Genomic DNA, 18,706 nt, shown 5'->3' with positions numbered 1-18,706 from the left:
GCAAGTCACATTCTACAGCCCTTGACATTAAAAAAGAACAAGCCAACAGAACTAATTCAAGTACATTTGGAGTAGGTCCCTTGTGAAATGAAGTCCTGTTTGCACTTTAGTTGCAATGGACATGGACAGAGCTCCCCAAAAGACAAAGAAGTGAGCACGCCTTCCCCAGTCCTGCAACTGAAGTCTGAGTTGAGGTACAATGATCCGTGATTTGCTCAACAAAGTGTATGCCCGAACTTGAATGAAAAATGATGCTTGAAAAACACTTTGAGGAAAATGACATAAAATAATCTTTTAAAAGGAAAAGCTAGCTTTGTATAAAGGCAGTCTTTTTGGTATGTAATCCTATCGGGACGACAAGCCCGGCAGTCCTTCCCAGATTCTGGTTGTTGTGGAACTAACAATAAAGACGCCTTTATGTTGTCCTGGTCATCATTTCGAGCTGATGTACCCTTTCCCGTGAGCCTCCATCCACCACCCAGAACAACCTAGCAGATATCACACCCTGGCTAAAATGTATACTGCTTCTTCACAACTTTTGTTCTCTACTTAGCTTTGTTCCTCAAAAGGAGAAGCACTTCCCTCTCCATGTTTCATGTGTTCCTTTGAAAATACCAGCGGATCAGGTAAATGCTGAAGTCTGCCTACCAGAGTAGTTAAAGTCTAGTGAAATCTCTGTGGTGCTGCAAGTCTCCTATGCTCTCATAGTCATTCTCTCCCAAAAGAGCAGTGTGGTTTGTGTTAGGCACGGACAAGGTCCTGTCTTCTTCTTGGCTCACTGACTGGATAGCTTCATAGTCAGGCTCCAGCTCCCCGTTTGGTCTGTCTGCTGATTGAGGCACAGTGGTAGTATTTAGGGTGTTTTCAAAGTCCTTCACACTTGCATAGAGGCCGCTGCAAATAGATGGGGACCTCTGAGATGCAATTTCTTGAATACAGGTGTAAGGAGAATCCAGTGCCTTGATGGCCTGTCCCGGCTTGCTCACTGACGAGTACATGGCTGAGATCTGGGAAAAGGAGACACGTGCTGAGTATTTAAGCATGGCATAAAGCTTGTGTGCCAGTTTGTACCCCTTCCATGACAAGGATGTTGGTTACTGAAGGAAAGACAGGCTCTTCTAATAAAAAACTATAGTTTCTTACAAAAAAAAAGGTTTTCTTACAAATCCTTTCTTTTCTGGCATGCATTTATAAATTGATTTTCTTTCAAAAAGGAATGCTTTATAAAATAAGTTTGTAAGTGTAAAAATCCTTTGAACATAAATCCCCTGCAGACAAATTAGACCTGGGACAAAAGGGAATGGCTTTGTGAGCAGGACCTCTTGCAAATTTTGCTATGGTCCTGGAGCCAGCTTGCGCTCAATGGGGAGACAGGTGTCAAAGGGATGATCAGGTTTAGCTGCTGTAATGTAGGAGAAGGATGCTGTCTGATACTTGGGGTTTTTAAAATTATTTTTAATGGTAGTGGCTACTTTTCTGCTTTGAGAAACACCCCAGTAGGAGAGTAGTTATTTGTTGTGTTTATAAGCAGGACCAAGGAGGCACCAAATCACATGAAGAGAACATTAAAAATTGGGTGATAAATTACCCACACCAGAAAATAGCAAACAGTCAGTGCTGACCTTGTTACGCAAGGTCTGTTCTGTTGACTAAACTCTGCCTACAAAGAAGAGCTGCATCTCAGTCACTGCGTATCAGAACTTAAGACTAGAGACTGAAACCTCTCATCTGCTATAGACACAAGAGAGGGAGCTGGAGTCTCACTCCTAGCTCTAAAAATCCCCTCTGAGGAGGTGGTACGCTTAAACAAGTGCACGAAGGTGGCCTTTAACGAAGAGGTGAAGGAGAAGCCCATGTCCACACATGTCCTTCTGCTCAGGGCTCGCCGGGGCTGGTGCCAAGCGCAGGGAACCACCCTTGACTCCCAGCGGATACTACCCCTTGCACAGGGCAGATGGCTGAAATTCCCTGCACTGCTTCTCTGGTACCTGATACCATAACTGCAGCATAGCTCTTCCATTACATTTAAAGTCTTTCCCAAGCATGCAAGGCTGCTCTGGATTTGTATCAATCCAATTAAAATAGTAGATTGGCATGAAAATGTCCATTACCATTAAGCAACACTGACTGATGCAGATGAACCAGATCGCTTCTGTTAATTCTGTATTTTTAAATTTTTTTTTTATAAAGAGAGACATCCAATTGCAGATGGCAATACTTCTTACTTTTTACTGATTTGCCAACCAAATGAAAAATGGCTTTTCTGCTTATCCATACTTTAACCCTTTCCAGCATTAAATTACATGAACCCAGTTCAAGGATTAATTTATTCATTAAGGTCCGGGAGTGCTTCTCCCAGCAGAAAGCATTAGCTCACCCAGCTCATTGCCAAGTTTGTGTTTACTTTTATGTCCGGAGAACATATTTATAAATTGCACAGGTGTATTGGAGATGATCACAAGCAACCTTATTTCTGTTTAACTTTTCTGTCTTTGTTTCAGTTTCTTAATTTATTTGACTAACAGATATTTTAAAGAACAGTTTATGTTCCAGTGCTTTTATTGTGCTTCCATTTATTTCCCAGAGCCCCAAACACTTTGCACGGGGAAGGTGGAGCATGTTTCAAAAGGCTGCTGATTATTGTTTTTAAGTAGGACTCGTCATCCAAATCAAGAAGCTGTCCTAACGATCAGCTAATTGTGGCCTCCCATTATTTTCTGACACCATCTTTTAACCTATTGGCCTGATACAGCAATATGCTAGAATACTTCTGATTTTAGGAATGTGGCAGTACAAACTCTGTGCAGAGAAACTTCAGCTTTCATTTTCCCTTCAGAAAAATTTCACCTTTCTTAGATCCTGCTTAATCATGCAGAACTTATGCTAATTTCTGCCTGAAAAAAGGTCTCTAGTTAGTTATTGAATTTCCTGCAAGAAACTTACTTCATCTTCTGTAAGAGATGGATCTTCCTCTCGAGACTTGTAAGACATCGAACTAAGCCTCTGTAAAAAAGGAAGAAAGTAAAAAAAAAGGCTCATTAGCAGTCAACAGTGTGAAACCTATAATAAAACCCTCCCATTACAATCAATCCATTATATTTTATGGTCATTTGCTCACTAGTTCCATTTTACATAGCTAATATCCCTAATATCCAGAGTACATCTCTGGAGATAACAGCCCTGAGGTTAGTAGAGCTTTTTAATGTATCTGCTCTTGTCCTGACCTGAAAAGGGTAAAAATAATGTAATGGTTAAAACAAACTCTGCTCCACTGTACCCCTGCCTTTACACTTCTAATGAAGCAAGAAAGAGTCTGCAAGGGCTTTTGAACAATTGAAAGTCAGCTGTTGTGACACACTAGTTGGCCTTCCACATGGTTTTCAGATAATGCTTTTAGATGACAAAAGAACAATACTCAACTGGCACCTTCCTGATGATTGTTATCCTTCATTCAGTGGATCCTGGAAGAGCTGCAAGGGAGGTGCCGTGACCTCCTCCCCCATGAAATGCAGCAGCTCTGCAGAGGTGCACAGCAGCACTGCTTCACAACCACTCAGACCATAAACACGGAAGAGACCTGCTGCAACCCACCCTGAGATGAGCAGCTCAACCCTCAAAGCATCTGTCTGAATCCAGTTAACATAGCAAAGTTACTAAAGGATGGAGGGCTTGGTTTGGTATTCATGTCTAACTTCAAGCATGTAAAGCATCATGTAGAAATTAGGTCATGAAACATTGGGGAAAAAGCATTTTGCTCTTACGAAAAACGTCTTAGGACCTTTATGGCAATGAAGACCCTGGCTACCACACAGCGGCTGTGTGATTCCTCCCCCCTGGGGCAAGAAGGCTTTGCTCGACTCCTGCTCCACAGTGATTCAGAGGGAGCCTTCCAGCACTTTCTGTAACCGGCCGTATTTTGGAGTTGGATGCAAATTCTCCACCTAAAATACTTCAGATGCCGTCCAGTGCAGACCAAGGTGGAGAAGTAGAGCTATTTTTAGCACAGTCAATCAAATACCACTTCCAGGCGCATACCAGACACACAGGACTTTTTTTTTCCACAGGCGCTCATTACAACAGATTCTTTCCTACTTCCATTTTTCTTGGTGTTTTTACTTCTGGTAAATGCCAAGCTTCAAGCCCCTGGGGCACTTCTGATGAAGACCCTGACCCAAAGCGCACTGAAGTCTGCCTGCTGCTCCCTGGGGGGCTTCCCTCACACCTAACAACTTCCTTGCTTCTTTCTCACTGCCTGGAGAATGCACTCTTTAACCTGTGGTTTGTATACTCACCAAAAAAAAAAAAGAAAAAAAAAAGGAGAAGTTCAAACATATTTTGGCCCTTCATTAGATCTGCTTCACTACAGCAGCTCAGTTTAGTCTTTCTTATTTGCAGGACATTTTTTGTGTTGAGGACTATGTTACTAATTTCATCCTCACACATTAAAACAAACATGCTTGCAAAATTCTTCAGTGAAGTTATTTTCTCTCATCAGTGTGTCTATAAGCACCACGTGTCAGGACCCCTTCTACAGTTTCCCACTCAAATATTGACAAATACCCCAGGGTGTTGGCAATCCTATTCTTCTTTCTCTGGGACTAGTGTTCTTTCTTCTAAATGTGAAACCTGTGACACATCAATTTTGAAGGATATTGTTATCTTGGAAACTGAAAAAAATACTTGCTCCTAAACATTTTATATCCAGCAATATTATAAATTATGCTTGAAACCTCAACAGCAGCAACACAAACTGCATGTGTCCTTATTTGCCTTCCACTTTCCTTTTGTTCCTCGACAGCACTTGATTTTTTGCTCTTTGGCTCAACTGCTGCTCCTGTCTCAGGCACCAGAACAAGAAGACCATTCTCCCCTGGTGCATTTGTAAGAGATGCTTTGCCCATCCTCAGGCTGTGCAAGTCTGAAACCAGATGGCAACAGCCAGATGTACGCACGGAGAGCATTTCTACCAGCGCTCACTCTGGAAAGACCTCAATGAAAAATGAGATCCGTACTTCCTTTTTTTTCATTAAAAAGGAAGAACTACAGAAAAACTATTCTGCCGCTCCAGTTTTATTAGAAGAACTATGCCCAAGTTTTTCCAGGTGATAGGGGCCTGTAAGAGGCCTCGTGATATTAAAGGTGTCTTTCTTCACCAAAACCTTCCAAAGGATTTGGCTGGGTCACGGCCAATAACCAATTTAGATAATTAATTTTCACCCATTTATTGCATGTCTGGTTCTTGAAAGGATCCTTTATCCTTTTCAAGCTGTTATATACTGGCATGGTTTCTGGCTTGGTTCACCTAGCTCTCCCAAATGAGTGTGCTTCAGGAACTGGCACGGGCTGGGGATCATCCTGGCTGCCCTCTTTTACAGGGTGAGACTGAAACAGCCTGGACCTGGTCTGCTCTCTGTCTGTTGGCAGGTACAAGTCTTGGTTACACAAGCAGCCTCCCCGCCTGTCCCTTGTTTGTGCCCTGCTAAAGCAAAGCCTAATTGTAGCAAGAGAGACTCACATGACTTGCGCCCAACCTCTCTCTTCATCAGAACCAAGGCAGAAGGTTGAAGAGGTTGGGATACGGAGGTCATGTTAGGCAAGGCAGCTAAGTAGCCTCACAAGAGAGGAAGCAAAAAGAAAGACCTATGGAGTCTGTTTAACTAAAAGAGTTATCAATATAACATGCATGTCCATAAACATCTTGGTTTTGGTTGCCACATCGGAAAAAACAGGCATTGCTCTGCATTGTTTGAAGCAGCAAAATAGAGGGAAAAATTATCATCATCACAACAGAAAAACAATCCCGCAACCACCTCCCCACACAATGCCAACAATAATGACATTTATATATTCCATCAATTACCATTTCCAACTCTGCTGCAGCTGTAGCTCTCAAGGACAGGACAGGCACACACTTCGATGCATAATGCATGTAGCTAGCAGCGAATGTGGGAATGATCTGATGCTGCCGAAGCTTTAACTCAGGATGGCTTTAGCTCTGAATAAATTTTAATTAGACAAACACCTTTTTTTCTGGCACTTAGGGGACTGCATGTGTCATCTCTTGATTAATCCTTCAAAACCTGAACCATTTTAATCAATTCCCACTGCTTGCAGTTACTGACACTGTATACACGCTGTGCTGGGAAGCTACAGAGCAGCAAATGCTTTTCCTTTGTATCGGTGCCTGGGAAATACAATGATTTTCTGCAAGTCTTTTCACACCTGGTAGGAAAAATGTCACTGTTACAGAAAGCTGTTTCTCTAAAAGTTTAATTAGAAATTACATATGACCTGAATTTGGGAGGGGGGAGTGTTGGTGGATTATTGTTGACAGTCACATCTTAATTTTTTACTTAATGAGCTCGTTATTTGTAAGAATGGGCACTGAAGAGTCCAGACAAACAAGTTTTGTATTATGAGTAGTCTTCAGTTAATGCATTTTGACTCTATTGTGCTTTATAGGTTACACGGCTAGTCAGTTATTTAACAAGGTATTTTTCTGCCCTCTGCCTGGATTACTGAAATACTTCAAGTAAGAGAACAACCAGAAACAAGTAACAATACCTCAGTTCTGCTATGATTTTTCAGGTAAATGTTTACATTAAAATGTCACGTTGCGTCCTAAGAATTTTTTTGACATTTTCATCAATACCTAACATTATTTGATGACTCAGACACCAAAATTATATTAATCTGCTAAAATCACAGTTCTTTCATTCACAATTAATAAGTTATCTAAACTAGTTCTGAAAAATGCGAACTCAACAGTTTCTGAAAGCTCTGTGCAATGATCTGAAAGCATCCTTAAAATGAATTCTGGTGAAAAACTAAAAATGGGAAAATAACTTGTTGAAAATGTCATTATGCTATTTTACAAGGAGTTCACCACTAATTTGTCCCTAGGCTGGGAGAAAGAATAAGGTGCTGAGAAAGCATAACTTTTGGCCATGATTTCAGCAGGTAGAAATTCAATGCTCTGTTTACATGTGACGTACACAATTTGACAGATATAAAAGCCTACAGTTGCAATCTCTCTCTCTTTCTGTCACTCTCTCCTACAGAGAGAGACAAGACAAGTGGCTTTGAGCAGATGCCTAACGCTTGCACAGCTAAGTCAAAGTGGCCCAACAAAGGAGGCACATCTAAAGTTAGGGCATCCACCAAGAATGCCCCCCTCTCCTTTTTGTAAATTGAGGTTTCATTAGAAAAAAACAAGGGGGGAATTCTGAACAAGACACAGATACTGACAGAGATACTGGATACCTGTTATAATAGCTCCCACAAGTATGATACTATTAAACAAAGAAGCAGAGGCCTCCTATGCAATTTCTGGATAATATTTGGGAAAAGCCTTATGAAGTTCATACTGCAACAATCCAAAATACAGGCTGCAATAGAATGAGTACATGCCTGTAATGCAAAGACTATACTATACATTTTCGTATTTCCATATTTTACAGTCTTGCATCACCTTGAGTGGTTTTTTTTTCCCTCGGCATTTTTTTGTTATTAAAAAAAAAACCTCTCCCACCCATATGTTCTCTATAATTATTTGGCTGTTTGAGAAGGACAAGTATTTGCAGTATTTACCTTCTCTGGTTTACTTGCTCCTTCTGTCACTTCTTCTTCTTCCATTTCTTTTTCTTGCACATTCTCATTTTCATCAAGAAGCTTCATGGGTACCGGAGGGGGAAGCTCATCCTCTACATCTGGTGTGTTGTCAAGAGGGCTTTCTGAATTAGCACTTTGGCGACTTTTTTTATTTCGGTCAACAGATGCATATTCTGCTGATTCAATTCTGCACTCAGGAATCTGATTCTGACCTTCAGAAACAGTCATCGAAGCCTTTGATTTGCTGTTACAGCTCCCTTGCATGCTGGCTACTGCTCCAACATCTTTAATTTCCTTCACAGTTTCATACAAGCAGTCTTCAACTATGTTCTCCTGAGAGGAGCTGTCTTTCAAGACTTCGTAAGGTCCTTCCATTCCAAGACCTTGATCATTTTCTGCATTTCTAGCTGAAATGATGGTTTCCACGGTGTTGTTAGGGGGAATACTGGGTAATTCCCGGCTCTGGTGACATTTTATAGACTTTCCAAGACTATCCTGTTGATCTAGCAGATCAGAGACGGACGTCTGTACTTCTTCATAAGGCTGGATACAGGCAGTTGTACTGTCCTCTGAGAGTACTAGAGAAAATTATAAAGAGGTATTTAAAACAAAGGCATAACTATAAGGCGAGTGCTGTTTGGTATTCTCTACATCACTTTAGTTTTGAGTCTCATTGGAAAGGATAAATGATACTAATGCCCGGAAATGTCTAGTGGTCATTATGCTTTTTGTTTATCAAAAGGTTTCAGTTGCAGAGATTTCTGCATTATACTGTTAAAGTATCTTTCTCACAACATCTTAAATACTCTGTGCACCCCCAAGTCACATTATATAACAACAGCATTCACAGTAAGAACAGGAGATGGGTCGGTAGGTGCAGGTCTACACGGATGTTCAGCTGTACTTGGTTATATTGAATGCTTACAGACTGCTCAGTAGTCTCAGATGGGGAATGCTGGTGGGAGGTCTCGAACCAAGTGCCTTTAAAAAAAGCCTGGTTAGATTTTTCTTTTTCCATTTCCCTATCCTTTGGAAGCAAAAAGGAAAGCGTTCTTGCTTCCTCCCTACCCAGCCATCACCTTGTTTTACACGCTGGCCAAATTCTCGTCTGAATCGTACTTTGCTCAGCCCTGCCACTGTCAGCCTCACTGCACGCTACACCAGAAGCTCCTCACTGGAAGGTTATGCCATACTTCTCTTAGTCTCACAGCACATAATGTAGGTTGACAACCTACTAATGAGCCAGCCATATGCACAAAAGAGAAGACTAGACTTCAGAAAGTAGTGTTAGGCAGAACATGTTATTTTAAGTCCCAGAAGCGGGTCACACATCACTGTCACTGGAGGGTATTAGGAACCGAAATCTATGGGACTTCTCATCTTACAGTGCACACATATGACACTTGCCTGCATTCAGGGTTGTATACATGGGCACATACAAGCATGTTTCAGGTAGTACGTGATATGTAACTTTATGTGACATCATTTCTTTGAAAAATCACTTTTGGATAGCTTTACTTTTCTTAGTACAGTTCCTATGGTACTCTCTCTGCAAAATCAACGCATTCTTCCATTTCCTTCAGTGTGTTTGACATGATGACATAAAGTGTTGCCGAAGCAATCAGTACCCTTGATTTGGTGGTTGTCACAGACGTTGCTTTCTCTTCTGCTCAGGGTGTGCAGACTCACGCAGTCATCACCTGCAGGGAGCCATACCTTGACAGCAAAACTCACGATAGAACTGGCAGTGTGAGATGGTAATCGCTGTCTGAATGGGAGATGGGAGGAGAAGAAAAGGAACACATCCTTCTCCATTCACTTGGCTCCTGCATACAACTGGGGAGGAATAGGTGGAATAGGAGGAAGTGTCCTATTGTGTCCTGACTAGGACTCAAGGTGCCCTAGTCACTACCCAGGATGCCTGCAGACTTCCTGAGGAACATCAGGAACTGGCCTGGAGAAGCTGGAACATGTTTTCCCCTTCTGGTGCTTGCTCTCAGGGATTTCTGCACTGTGCAGAGCACTGTCACAGGCCCCAGAAAGCACCCACCCCATTCAGCCTGGTGGGGATAATCAGAAGTAAGGAGAGCTCACATTCCCATGCTCCTGTGGTTACGGATAGTGACACAGAAGGAGTTGGTGTAGGTAAGGGATTGGTATAAATAAACACAGTGCTGGCAGGTTGGACAAAGGAAGAAAAAATACATTTGATGGTGCTGCTTCCATAGCCCTGTCCCTGCTCAGAAGGCTAGCAGAAACATCAAGAGAAAGAACTATTAACAAAAAGAACGCGTAAAGTATAAATAAGAAATTAAAGCACATTGGTTCCTGTTATTCAGAGGGGTTGTTGTGCAGAGTGTAAGCTGAGTAATATCAGACAGTCTGAAAACTGTCTGCTGGTTGACGGCACACCTTTTAGTAGCAGCTTTCACAGCTGCGTGAGTGGTGACTCGTGGCAAAGAGGAACGCTTCCCTTCTGCAGGGCATTGCACATCGAGTCCCTTGGTGAGTCGCACACCTACATATGCAACAAGCCAACGGATGGGAGCAGTGATTAGTTGCAAAAACAAAGTTTAAAAATTCCTTTGGATACTTGTCTCTGAGCGGTAAAGATTGAATAGCTTAGCCTCCAGCTGCACAGTGAGATGAGGAGGTAGGAGATGAGGAGAGCAGCCCATGCTGTCGGTGCCTAGTGTGGAGACAACAGTTGGCTCCCGGCGGCTCTGAGCTGAGACCAAGTTTATTTTTAGGTGCAGCTGAGTAAAATATTTTCCAGTGATAGTTCACTGTGAATCATTTTGAGCGTTCAGCAAAGCAAAGACTAAGGAAAAAAAAGGAAGCCTATTTATGTTGCCTGTTTTCTAAAATACAAAAATACAGCTGACATACAGAGCGGCTGGGGGAACTGGGGTTGTTCAGTCTGGAGAAGAGGAGGCTGAGGGGAGACCTTTATCGCTTTCGACAATTACCTGAAAGGGGGTTGCAGAGAGGTGGGTGTTGGTCTCTTCTCCTAAGTGACGAGTGATAGGACAAGAGGAAATGGCCTCAAGTTGTGCCAGGGGAGGTTCAGGCTGGATATTAGGAAAAATTTCTTTACTGAGAGAGTGGTGAAGCAGTGGAACAGGCTGCCCATGGAGGTGGTGGAGTCACCATCCCTGGAGGTGTTCAAGGAACGTGTGGACGAGGCATTGCGGGACATGGTGTAGTGGGCATGGTGGTGTTGGGTTGATGGTTGGACTTGATGATCTTACAGGTCTTTTCCAACCTTAATGATTCTGTGATTCTGTGACACCCTCACACAGCACAGGGCTATGATCCAAAGCTGTAGTCCCTGGACGAGGTCCTGAAATATTTCCACAGCCTCCAGGAGTGAAGCTCTCAGGTACAACTGCATCTTCTGGTCACATCCCAACTCTGTAGCTGGCCAAGATTAGAGAACGCTGCAGTCTTTGCCTGATGGCCTGGCCAATCTTCAGGTGTAGCTTGGTGGCCCAGAGGAGGACCTTAGCACCTTCCCAGTGTTGGGAACCAGGGTGTAGGGCTGTGCCAGAGTACGCCAGGCAGGGAAGTGGAGATGCAGCCTAAAATGCCAACATCTCTATGGGATGGGCTATTGACTTCCCAGCAAGGCAAATGTGTTCACTGCATTTTTTAACTTGATCCTAAGTTTTGTGTGAATTATGTCCAGTGCGAAGAGGACTGACTGCCCTCCAGAGAGCTGCACGCCCGGCCACGGCCCTGGCATACAGCAGCTGATCTGGTGTCAGACCTCCAGAGGTGAGCAGAGGGAAATGCAGGGTATTCAGACAAATGGCATGACTGTGTGCTTGGAAAGCTGATGGCTAGAAACCTAAGACTTGAGGGATCATCAATGTGCAGCTAATGTGGGAGGTGTGAGCAAGGGGACAGCGCTGCTAGTTCATCCCACCCTCAGGGGCTACGCTACTTACCCTCGCCGTTGCTGAGTGCCCCGTTCTGGTCGCTGCTCGGAGGGGGCTCTGTAGCCGAACTTGTGATCGAGTGGCTGAACACCTCCTTGTCGGAAGGCTGCAACACAAATTAGTGAGATCTAATCACCATTGGATCAGAATAAATGTTTGTATAAATAGATACATGATGAATTTCATTCTGATCTCGGGAGCTGTGACTCACAGGTGGCAGAAGAGTCAAACCATGCCGACTATGCTCAAAGATTTAGGTGCCTGTGTTTACAGATGTTAAAACAAATAAATGCAAGTATATGCAGAGTGATCTCCCTTCCAACCTTTATGGTAATAGACATTACCATGGCTTTAACCCGTGAGAAGGCAGCAGCTGACAAAGGGTACACTGCGCTTGTGCTGCAAACGGAGTGAAAGAAAGGCAGGAGATCTGGAGTACAACAGTAGCAGAAAGAGCATTGAGAAAGTGCAGATTATCAGGGTCTACACAAGTTCTCCTCTTCCTGTTCTGCAACTTTTAAAGTTTCCATCTCCAAATTCCTGAGCTATTTTCCAATTTGCAGTATTTTGCAAGGAGCTTGGTACAAACCAACCCCAAGACAGACACAAGCTGTCAGAAATATATACTTACCACATTCATCAGATTTTCATGATCTCCATTCTGATGTTGGGCCTTCTTTTCCCTTAATGAAAAAGATGTATGAACTGTTACTACAGATTATGCTAATATACAAATGCCAATCCTTAATAGACCTTACACACCTGCAGGGAACAGAACTGTGCTTCACAATAATATTGAAAATAGAATACCTGAAAATTATTACAGGGACTGGTATGACCTCTGTGTAAGGTCCCCATTGAGGCAGAGTGGTAATAAACATATCTGAAGAGGTACAACAAACATACACAAACAAAGTAACTGATGATAATCAAAATATTACTATCCTCTATTTAATCATATCTGAAATGCTCAGAGATACATGAGATACATGTTTTGGTGACAGACTACCTGGGGAGTTCCTTAAACTGTGTCAGTAAAAGGTGTTTATCCTATGAAAAATCAGAAAACACCCACAAAATCCAGCCTACTCCCACTCAGGATGCTAGTTATAATTAATAATAAGCATGAGCAGTTCAAGAAGGCCTACAAATTTCATAGCAAAAGAGATCTTAATCTTAAAATGAATCCTGCTTCACTGGGTACTACACAGGACTCTAAGTATGGATCACGTTTCCAGTTTTTACCATTTTGGAAATACAGCTCTTATTCTGAAATACTGTAATGAACTGTGAGCTTAAAATAGTAATAGTCATTCCCCTAGATGAAAAGGCAAGTAAAAAGGTGAGAAAATATTGACAATATGAAATCTGTGCTTCTTCTAATGTCTGCAATGCACCGTACTTCCCACATTAGCAACTGTTAAAATTCTACCTAATTGGGGAATAAGAAGACAGAGCAAGTAAGGCTGCACCAATACAGAGCAGAGTTAAAGTTTACAAATACTTAATTTCCTCTCTGGAAGTTTTTCTGACTCTGACATTTTAGAAAGAGTGGATTTTGTTCAGTTTTCTATGTCCTCAACCATTTTTGAAGAGTAAGCTAGGAAGAAATTTTACATAATTGCATTTATGCATAAACAACCTGGCCTACAGAATGACCTGAAATAAAAGATACTGCGTCCAGACTAGCAACACAAGAATTTATTGAAGAGCATCACCAGATAGTTTCTGACAATGTATCTCTGTAACTGCAAAGACATACTCAGTGGTTTCTCTCTGTTTTAAAAACATCTTTCTAGAGATGTTTCAAGGACATGAAATGAAATGTTTGTGGGCTTAAGGATTTTTAAAATAGGTTTTATACTTTTAAATAAATAAAAAAATACATATTTCTACTATTTTTACACAGGTATCACAAGAAATGTCACCTAACAGCTTACAAAATGGGCATGGTGGCGGGTTTTTTTGGTTGATGGTTGGACTTGATCTTACAGGTCTTTTCCAACCTTAGTGATTCTGTGATTCTGTAAAAGCATTTCTCCCGGATCACATGAAATTACAAGTTCCAACTTCTGCTTTTTAGAGTTTCAGCCAACTTCTGGGGTCTGGTCTTGCCCACAACTGTTTTTTGCAGTGTGAGCATTAGAGAAATCCTGCTGAAAAACAAGGCCTTCCACTGTAGACACACCTTAGGCCAATATAGTGTATTTTATAGCTGCACAGCTTCCTCAATGCTCTCAATGCTCAACGGCTGAAAGAACATGCTCCTACAGGCGTAAGGGTCCAAAACACTGAGTATTGAGTTATGGATAGGGTTTTTTCCCCCCCATACACTTGGCTGATTGAGCTATGCTGGCAAAATGTAGCGATATGGACCACAGCAGTCCTGCTCCTCATCGTGAAGGGTCTGACCAGTCTGACCTGGTGGAAGGGCACCATGGATTGAGCACAGGCTGCCCAGCTCCCCTGGGCAATCAGCAGGGCTCAGCTTAAGTGTCATGAAGGGGCCTTGAAATGTGAATAAACAAAGTCGGTAGAAGTGCCTGTCTTGGTGAAATCGAAGAAAATAAGGATAAGGTATGAGTACAAGATGTTAATTAGTATCACCATTGGATTCTTACTCGTTTTGGCTTGAATGGCAGGATCAATTCCCTAGTCTTCAGGAATGGCCAAAGCAAAGCTGAAACACATAGAAATTGTTTTCCTTTCCTTTTTACCTATGCTTTTTCAGTCCTGTTCGGCCCACCTAATTTTCTCAGGTCAGCGATGTGATCTGCTGACTGTCGGTGTCCCCCTGCACTCCAGGCCTCAGCTTAGGAGAAAGCACCTAGCAAACACAACAGTGTTTTTCCTTCACAGCAAAAGAAAAAAAATATTTAGATTTTAGAATGAACAGAACTGTTCAAATTCAGGTTTGCTCTGAAAACAGATTTTGTACTGTACTTTCTTTATTTCTGTACCTAAGTCAGTATTTCTTGCAAACTAGTTATTAGTGAAGCTATTTCAACCCCCGCACTATTTGATTCAAGAACTGTTACTGCCTTCTAAGCTCCTGACCCTTACCTGTTGCAGCTGGAGCAGAGGAAGATGAGGAAGGTGAGGAACAAGAGTGTTGTCACGGCTGCCAAACTTCCCCACAGGATGATGTGGACTTGTCCACTGCCTAAGAAACCACCCTCTGGCCCCATGGTACTAGCAGGAGCTGGAGTCACTTGAGGATGAAGAGGTTATTCCTTGGAGAAGGCTGGCATCTGTGCTGTGTGCACCTTCTGTTTCTGCAGAAAGAAAAACACTATTCGAGGTTAATACAAATTTTTAAGATAACGAGTCTGACAGCTACAAATCTGGCAGGAGAGATTTTCAAATCCAGATCTTACAAAAAAACCAGTTTCAAGTACAAGCCAGCCAGCCAAAGAGATTTTCAGCTACCTTTCACAAACCTTGTCAAATATTAACGCGCTCTGTTACCTATCTACAGTCTCAACAGAAACAAAAGGTAGTACAGTATCTCTGTACTTGTATTTTGAGGAAAAAATTTATAAATCCACTTTGAGGGATAGAGTAGTCAGTTTTTCAGTGATATTTGTTAACTTCATTGAAAAGTCAGCTTTCAAAACCAGCTACAACTTCTGCAAAGTTAACAAGCCAAAAAGAGAGCTGCAGCAGGCGTTCACCTCCTTCCCTCTCAACATCTCTTGCCTGCTCGTGATTCAGTGCTTAAAGGGCAGTGACAAATAAGCAAAGTAAGTCTTTGAAAGGAATACCACAAAAATTTTCTCGCAGCGGAGCAGATCTAATCTTATTTCTATGTGAAATGCTTATTTTCTTAATAGTATATCTGGAGAGTAATAATACTGAACTTCCTTTTTTTTCTTCTCCCCACCTGAGTCTAAGAAAACAACTAATTAGAAAAGCAGGCAGAGAGGTTTTTAAGAACTTGGATAAACACAACTTTTGCTACAGCACAGCAGCCCCTGGAGAAACATCCCGGGTAAATGGTATTTACAATATATAAGTTTTGGTATACAATATATTTTAAAATGTTATACACATTTTTAATGTAATACATTGTTGACATGGCAAAATTAAAAAGAAGTCTTTCATTCTGCACTGCTGAAGATATCAATTTCTCTGTAATTTAGGAATAGGTTATGCAAAGTCTATTTACAGGCTTTCAGCCAGACTTCAAGACTGATAAACACTGAAATAGAATACAATGGCCAAGAAATGAGCAGTTATCTTTTGGGAATGAAAAAGTAGCACAAATATAAGATTGAATAATGTCTAAAGCTACTAAGACTTACTTTAATTTTATGCATATATTTTCATATCTATATTTTTATATATGAAATATGTATGTACATATTTTTTTCTTTACAGCAGAAGCACACTTTGTAATATAAAATTCAATTAGGTACTGATATTATATCTGTATCGAAAAACACCATGTCACCATTTTGTTATTAAAATCTTATGAGAAAAAAGATTAATTTCCAGAAGAAGGCCATTCACATCAAAGGAATTCTGGTGAGTCAGCAGAAGTAACTTAACAACTAAGCTATGTGACTGGGTAGCTCTACAAGTAACATTTCTGTTTCTACATAAAATGGGCTTATTGGTTTCTACCATGCAGGATCAGACTTCTGGACACCTTCCAAGAAGAACCAACACTTACTAATTTATCCATGGTGGACAAAAGCTTTTTTTTCTTTTACATATTAATGGCATTGCAATAACTTGAAATGGGAAGAAACAAACAGAAGATGGAAAAAGCTGCCGATCCTGGAAAGACAAACTTCAAAGTGTGGTTATATATTTCTAGTTTGGCCAAGTTATAAGAAAGCCAGATAATCTGTAACTTCTCCAAACCCATAAATACACCAGATGGGAAGAGTAGGTATTGCACACCTTGCCAAAGCACGGATATGTCTTACTGGTAACCTTGACCACCAACACCAAAGAACCACCACTCTTTGGGGATGACCACTGCCGAGCAACGTGCCTCTGGTTATCTTGGTAGAGCTTGAAAAATTAAACATTTAAAAGCAATGGCAGACCACTCTAAAAATTATGTATATCGCAGATGTGAATCTGATACAGCCCTGCCTCATCCCTATTTTAAAGCAAAACTCAGGTGATTTCTACACTGAGTCACAGTCACATCACTGACTGTGAAATAGAGAGACCTTAAGAGAAGCGGAATCAGATTTAGTAAGGAGAAAACTTGGTGTAATGCCCACAAAGACCTCTCTGATGAGGTGCAAGGGCACCGCGCACTGGGACAGATTGCTGTTGAGGTGATGGACTGTCCTCGTTTAGAAAACGCTACAAAGCACACCGCACTGGCTGCCTTAACTAGCTCCAAACCTTTGTTAAGTGTTTTGAATAGAAAGTATTTCTCTTTCCAACTTTTATTTTTTATGAATTTTCAGACATTTTTCTGCCCTGTTAAAGCTTTTAAAAATCATTCTTAAAAGATCTTTTACCTTCTTTTTGCCCATCCTTTTGCCTTTAAAAAATACTAATTTTCTTCCTTCCGTGGAAAAAAAGGATGAAATGAAAATGAAATGTGAAAAAAATGAAAACTGAATCAAATATTTTTTCAGCATTTCTGTTGTCTTTTCTTCCGTAGTTTTCCCAAGAATTAAAAAGCGAGAATGCAAATGAAAAAAAAACCTTTTTTCTTTTTTTTTCCCCTAAATACTGGGAAAACAAAAATATAAGAAAAAGTATAGGGATTTCAAAATATTTTTCTTTTTTCTTAAAACAGAATCACATTTTTTTTAAAGCAGACACAAAGTTGTCTTGAAAGATATAATTTAAATTATTTCTACTACTAAGTTCATGATTTTATACCTACTCTGAAGAACAATACTACACTCCTCTCAGAAGACTAAGTAATGTACCAAAAGGTAATGTGGTAGGGAAAGTATTCTTTTATTCTACACGTATATCCTTAAGGCTGCTGGTCTTTAAATAAAGATAGTATTTGAGCTAGGGAAAGCTAAGGTTGCATGGGGAGCAGCCCCATGGAAAAGCTGCATCTTTGAAGATTTCAGTACGGAGTTAGGAATTGTTGGGATGAGCAGGAGCAGATGGAGTTGAGACTGAGCTTAAAAAGGAGTGAGATCAGAGGGAGAGTCGAGGGAGACCTATGTGTGAATGTCAGGAGTGAAGTGCAAGACTGAAACTAGGCATGAGACATCCCACCAGGCAGAAGCCAAATGGAGCAAAGAGAACAACCAAGGACAGAAGATGTAGCTAATCTACAGCAAAAGAGGAAGAATTCAGATACCAAAGCTTTGACTGTAAGTTGAGAGAAAGGGGTCAGAAAAGGTTGGAAAAGTACAGTGGCACTTGAACCAGGGGAGGCAGCTGCTGGAGACACCAGTTACCTGTGCAAGCAGAATAGAGTAATAAATTGGAACAGATTGACGACAGATGAAGCTCTGTGTGAAGGAAGCTGAGCAGGCAAGATGTGACAGTGACTCCTCTTAGCTCCTTAAATAGCGAGAGTTTGGCATAAGTGCTAGAGGTCCTAGAAGCTGCTCGGTGTACAGGACAAACAGAAGTAAATACAATTGTAATACCAAAAAAGCATGCCTACATTCACCCTCTATGAACCCTTCTCATGAAGTGCCATCAGAGGGCTTACCGCTACTGTTTAATGCCTCCCAAACGATGAGGCTGAAGTAGTATTCACTCAGGCTGGTGCCTTTAACACAGAAGAGCTTCTGAAATACTTGAAGCTGGACAAGAACCCATCAGCTGCCCTGACCAGCCCTGGTCGGAAACCCGGCAGAGAGATACTTTGAAAATACAACTGTCTGGACTCCCTCTGCTTCCACTTGGTGAATGCCTGGACACTAAAACGTTAATGTATGTATACCTAATAGAATGGATTTTGGAGCTGCTTCAGAGGCTAGCTTTAAACAGAAACTTATTTTCAATCATAACTATGGAACAACAAGCAGCTAATTTCAAAAAGCTCTTAGATCGCTGAAATGCTTAACTCCTGCTTTTACAATGAAAAGTGAAATTGTGCTGCCCTCTGGTGAATCTCTCTGTTCTGGGACAGGGATTTGTGGCTCTTGCGAGGGTGCTTCAGAGCTGAATGCAAATCCTGCTGCTAAAGATGGAGCTTAGACGGGGCC

General features: G+C 41.4%; 1 protein-coding gene across 1 annotated transcript; it reads right to left on the bottom strand.

The window, feature by feature from the left end:
* Positions 1-614: 614 nt before the first annotated feature.
* On the bottom strand, positions 615-14,740 carry PAG1 (phosphoprotein membrane anchor with glycosphingolipid microdomains 1). Its single transcript, XM_009822365.2, has 6 exons — positions 14,616-14,740; positions 12,184-12,235; positions 11,562-11,658; positions 7,591-8,189; positions 2,944-3,003; positions 615-1,007 (listed from the first exon to the last, which is right to left on the bottom strand). Exons 1-6 carry the CDS (start codon positions 14,738-14,740, stop codon positions 657-659), a joined length of 1,284 nt encoding a protein of 427 aa, XP_009820667.1. The 3' UTR covers positions 615-656.
* Between the last annotated feature and the right edge of the window lie 3,966 nt (positions 14,741-18,706).

The sequence above is a fragment of the Gavia stellata genome, chromosome 3, assembly GCF_030936135.1.
Source record: "Gavia stellata isolate bGavSte3 chromosome 3, bGavSte3.hap2, whole genome shotgun sequence".
In the NCBI taxonomy this organism is placed as follows: Eukaryota; Metazoa; Chordata; class Aves; order Gaviiformes; family Gaviidae; genus Gavia; species Gavia stellata.
The sequence above is the reverse complement of the archived record's forward strand: the minus strand, read 5'-3'. Positions and strand labels throughout refer to the sequence as shown.

What these genes read in the sequence shown, in the direction of transcription:
- PAG1 (XM_009822365.2), bottom strand. Translation starts at nt 14,740, where the DNA reads ATGGGGCCAGAGGGTGGTTTCTTAGGCAGTGGACAAGTCCACATCATC. An exon ending in CTCTGCTCCAGCTGCAACAG is followed by an intron (nt 12,236 to 14,615) that starts GTAAGGGTCAGG and finishes TTTTTCATTAAG; the next exon opens with GGAAAAGAAGGCCCAACATC. An exon ending in GGCACTCAGCAACGGCGAGG is followed by an intron (nt 8,190 to 11,561) that starts GTAAGTAGCGTA and finishes AATTTTCTCTAG; the next exon opens with TACTCTCAGAGGACAGTACA.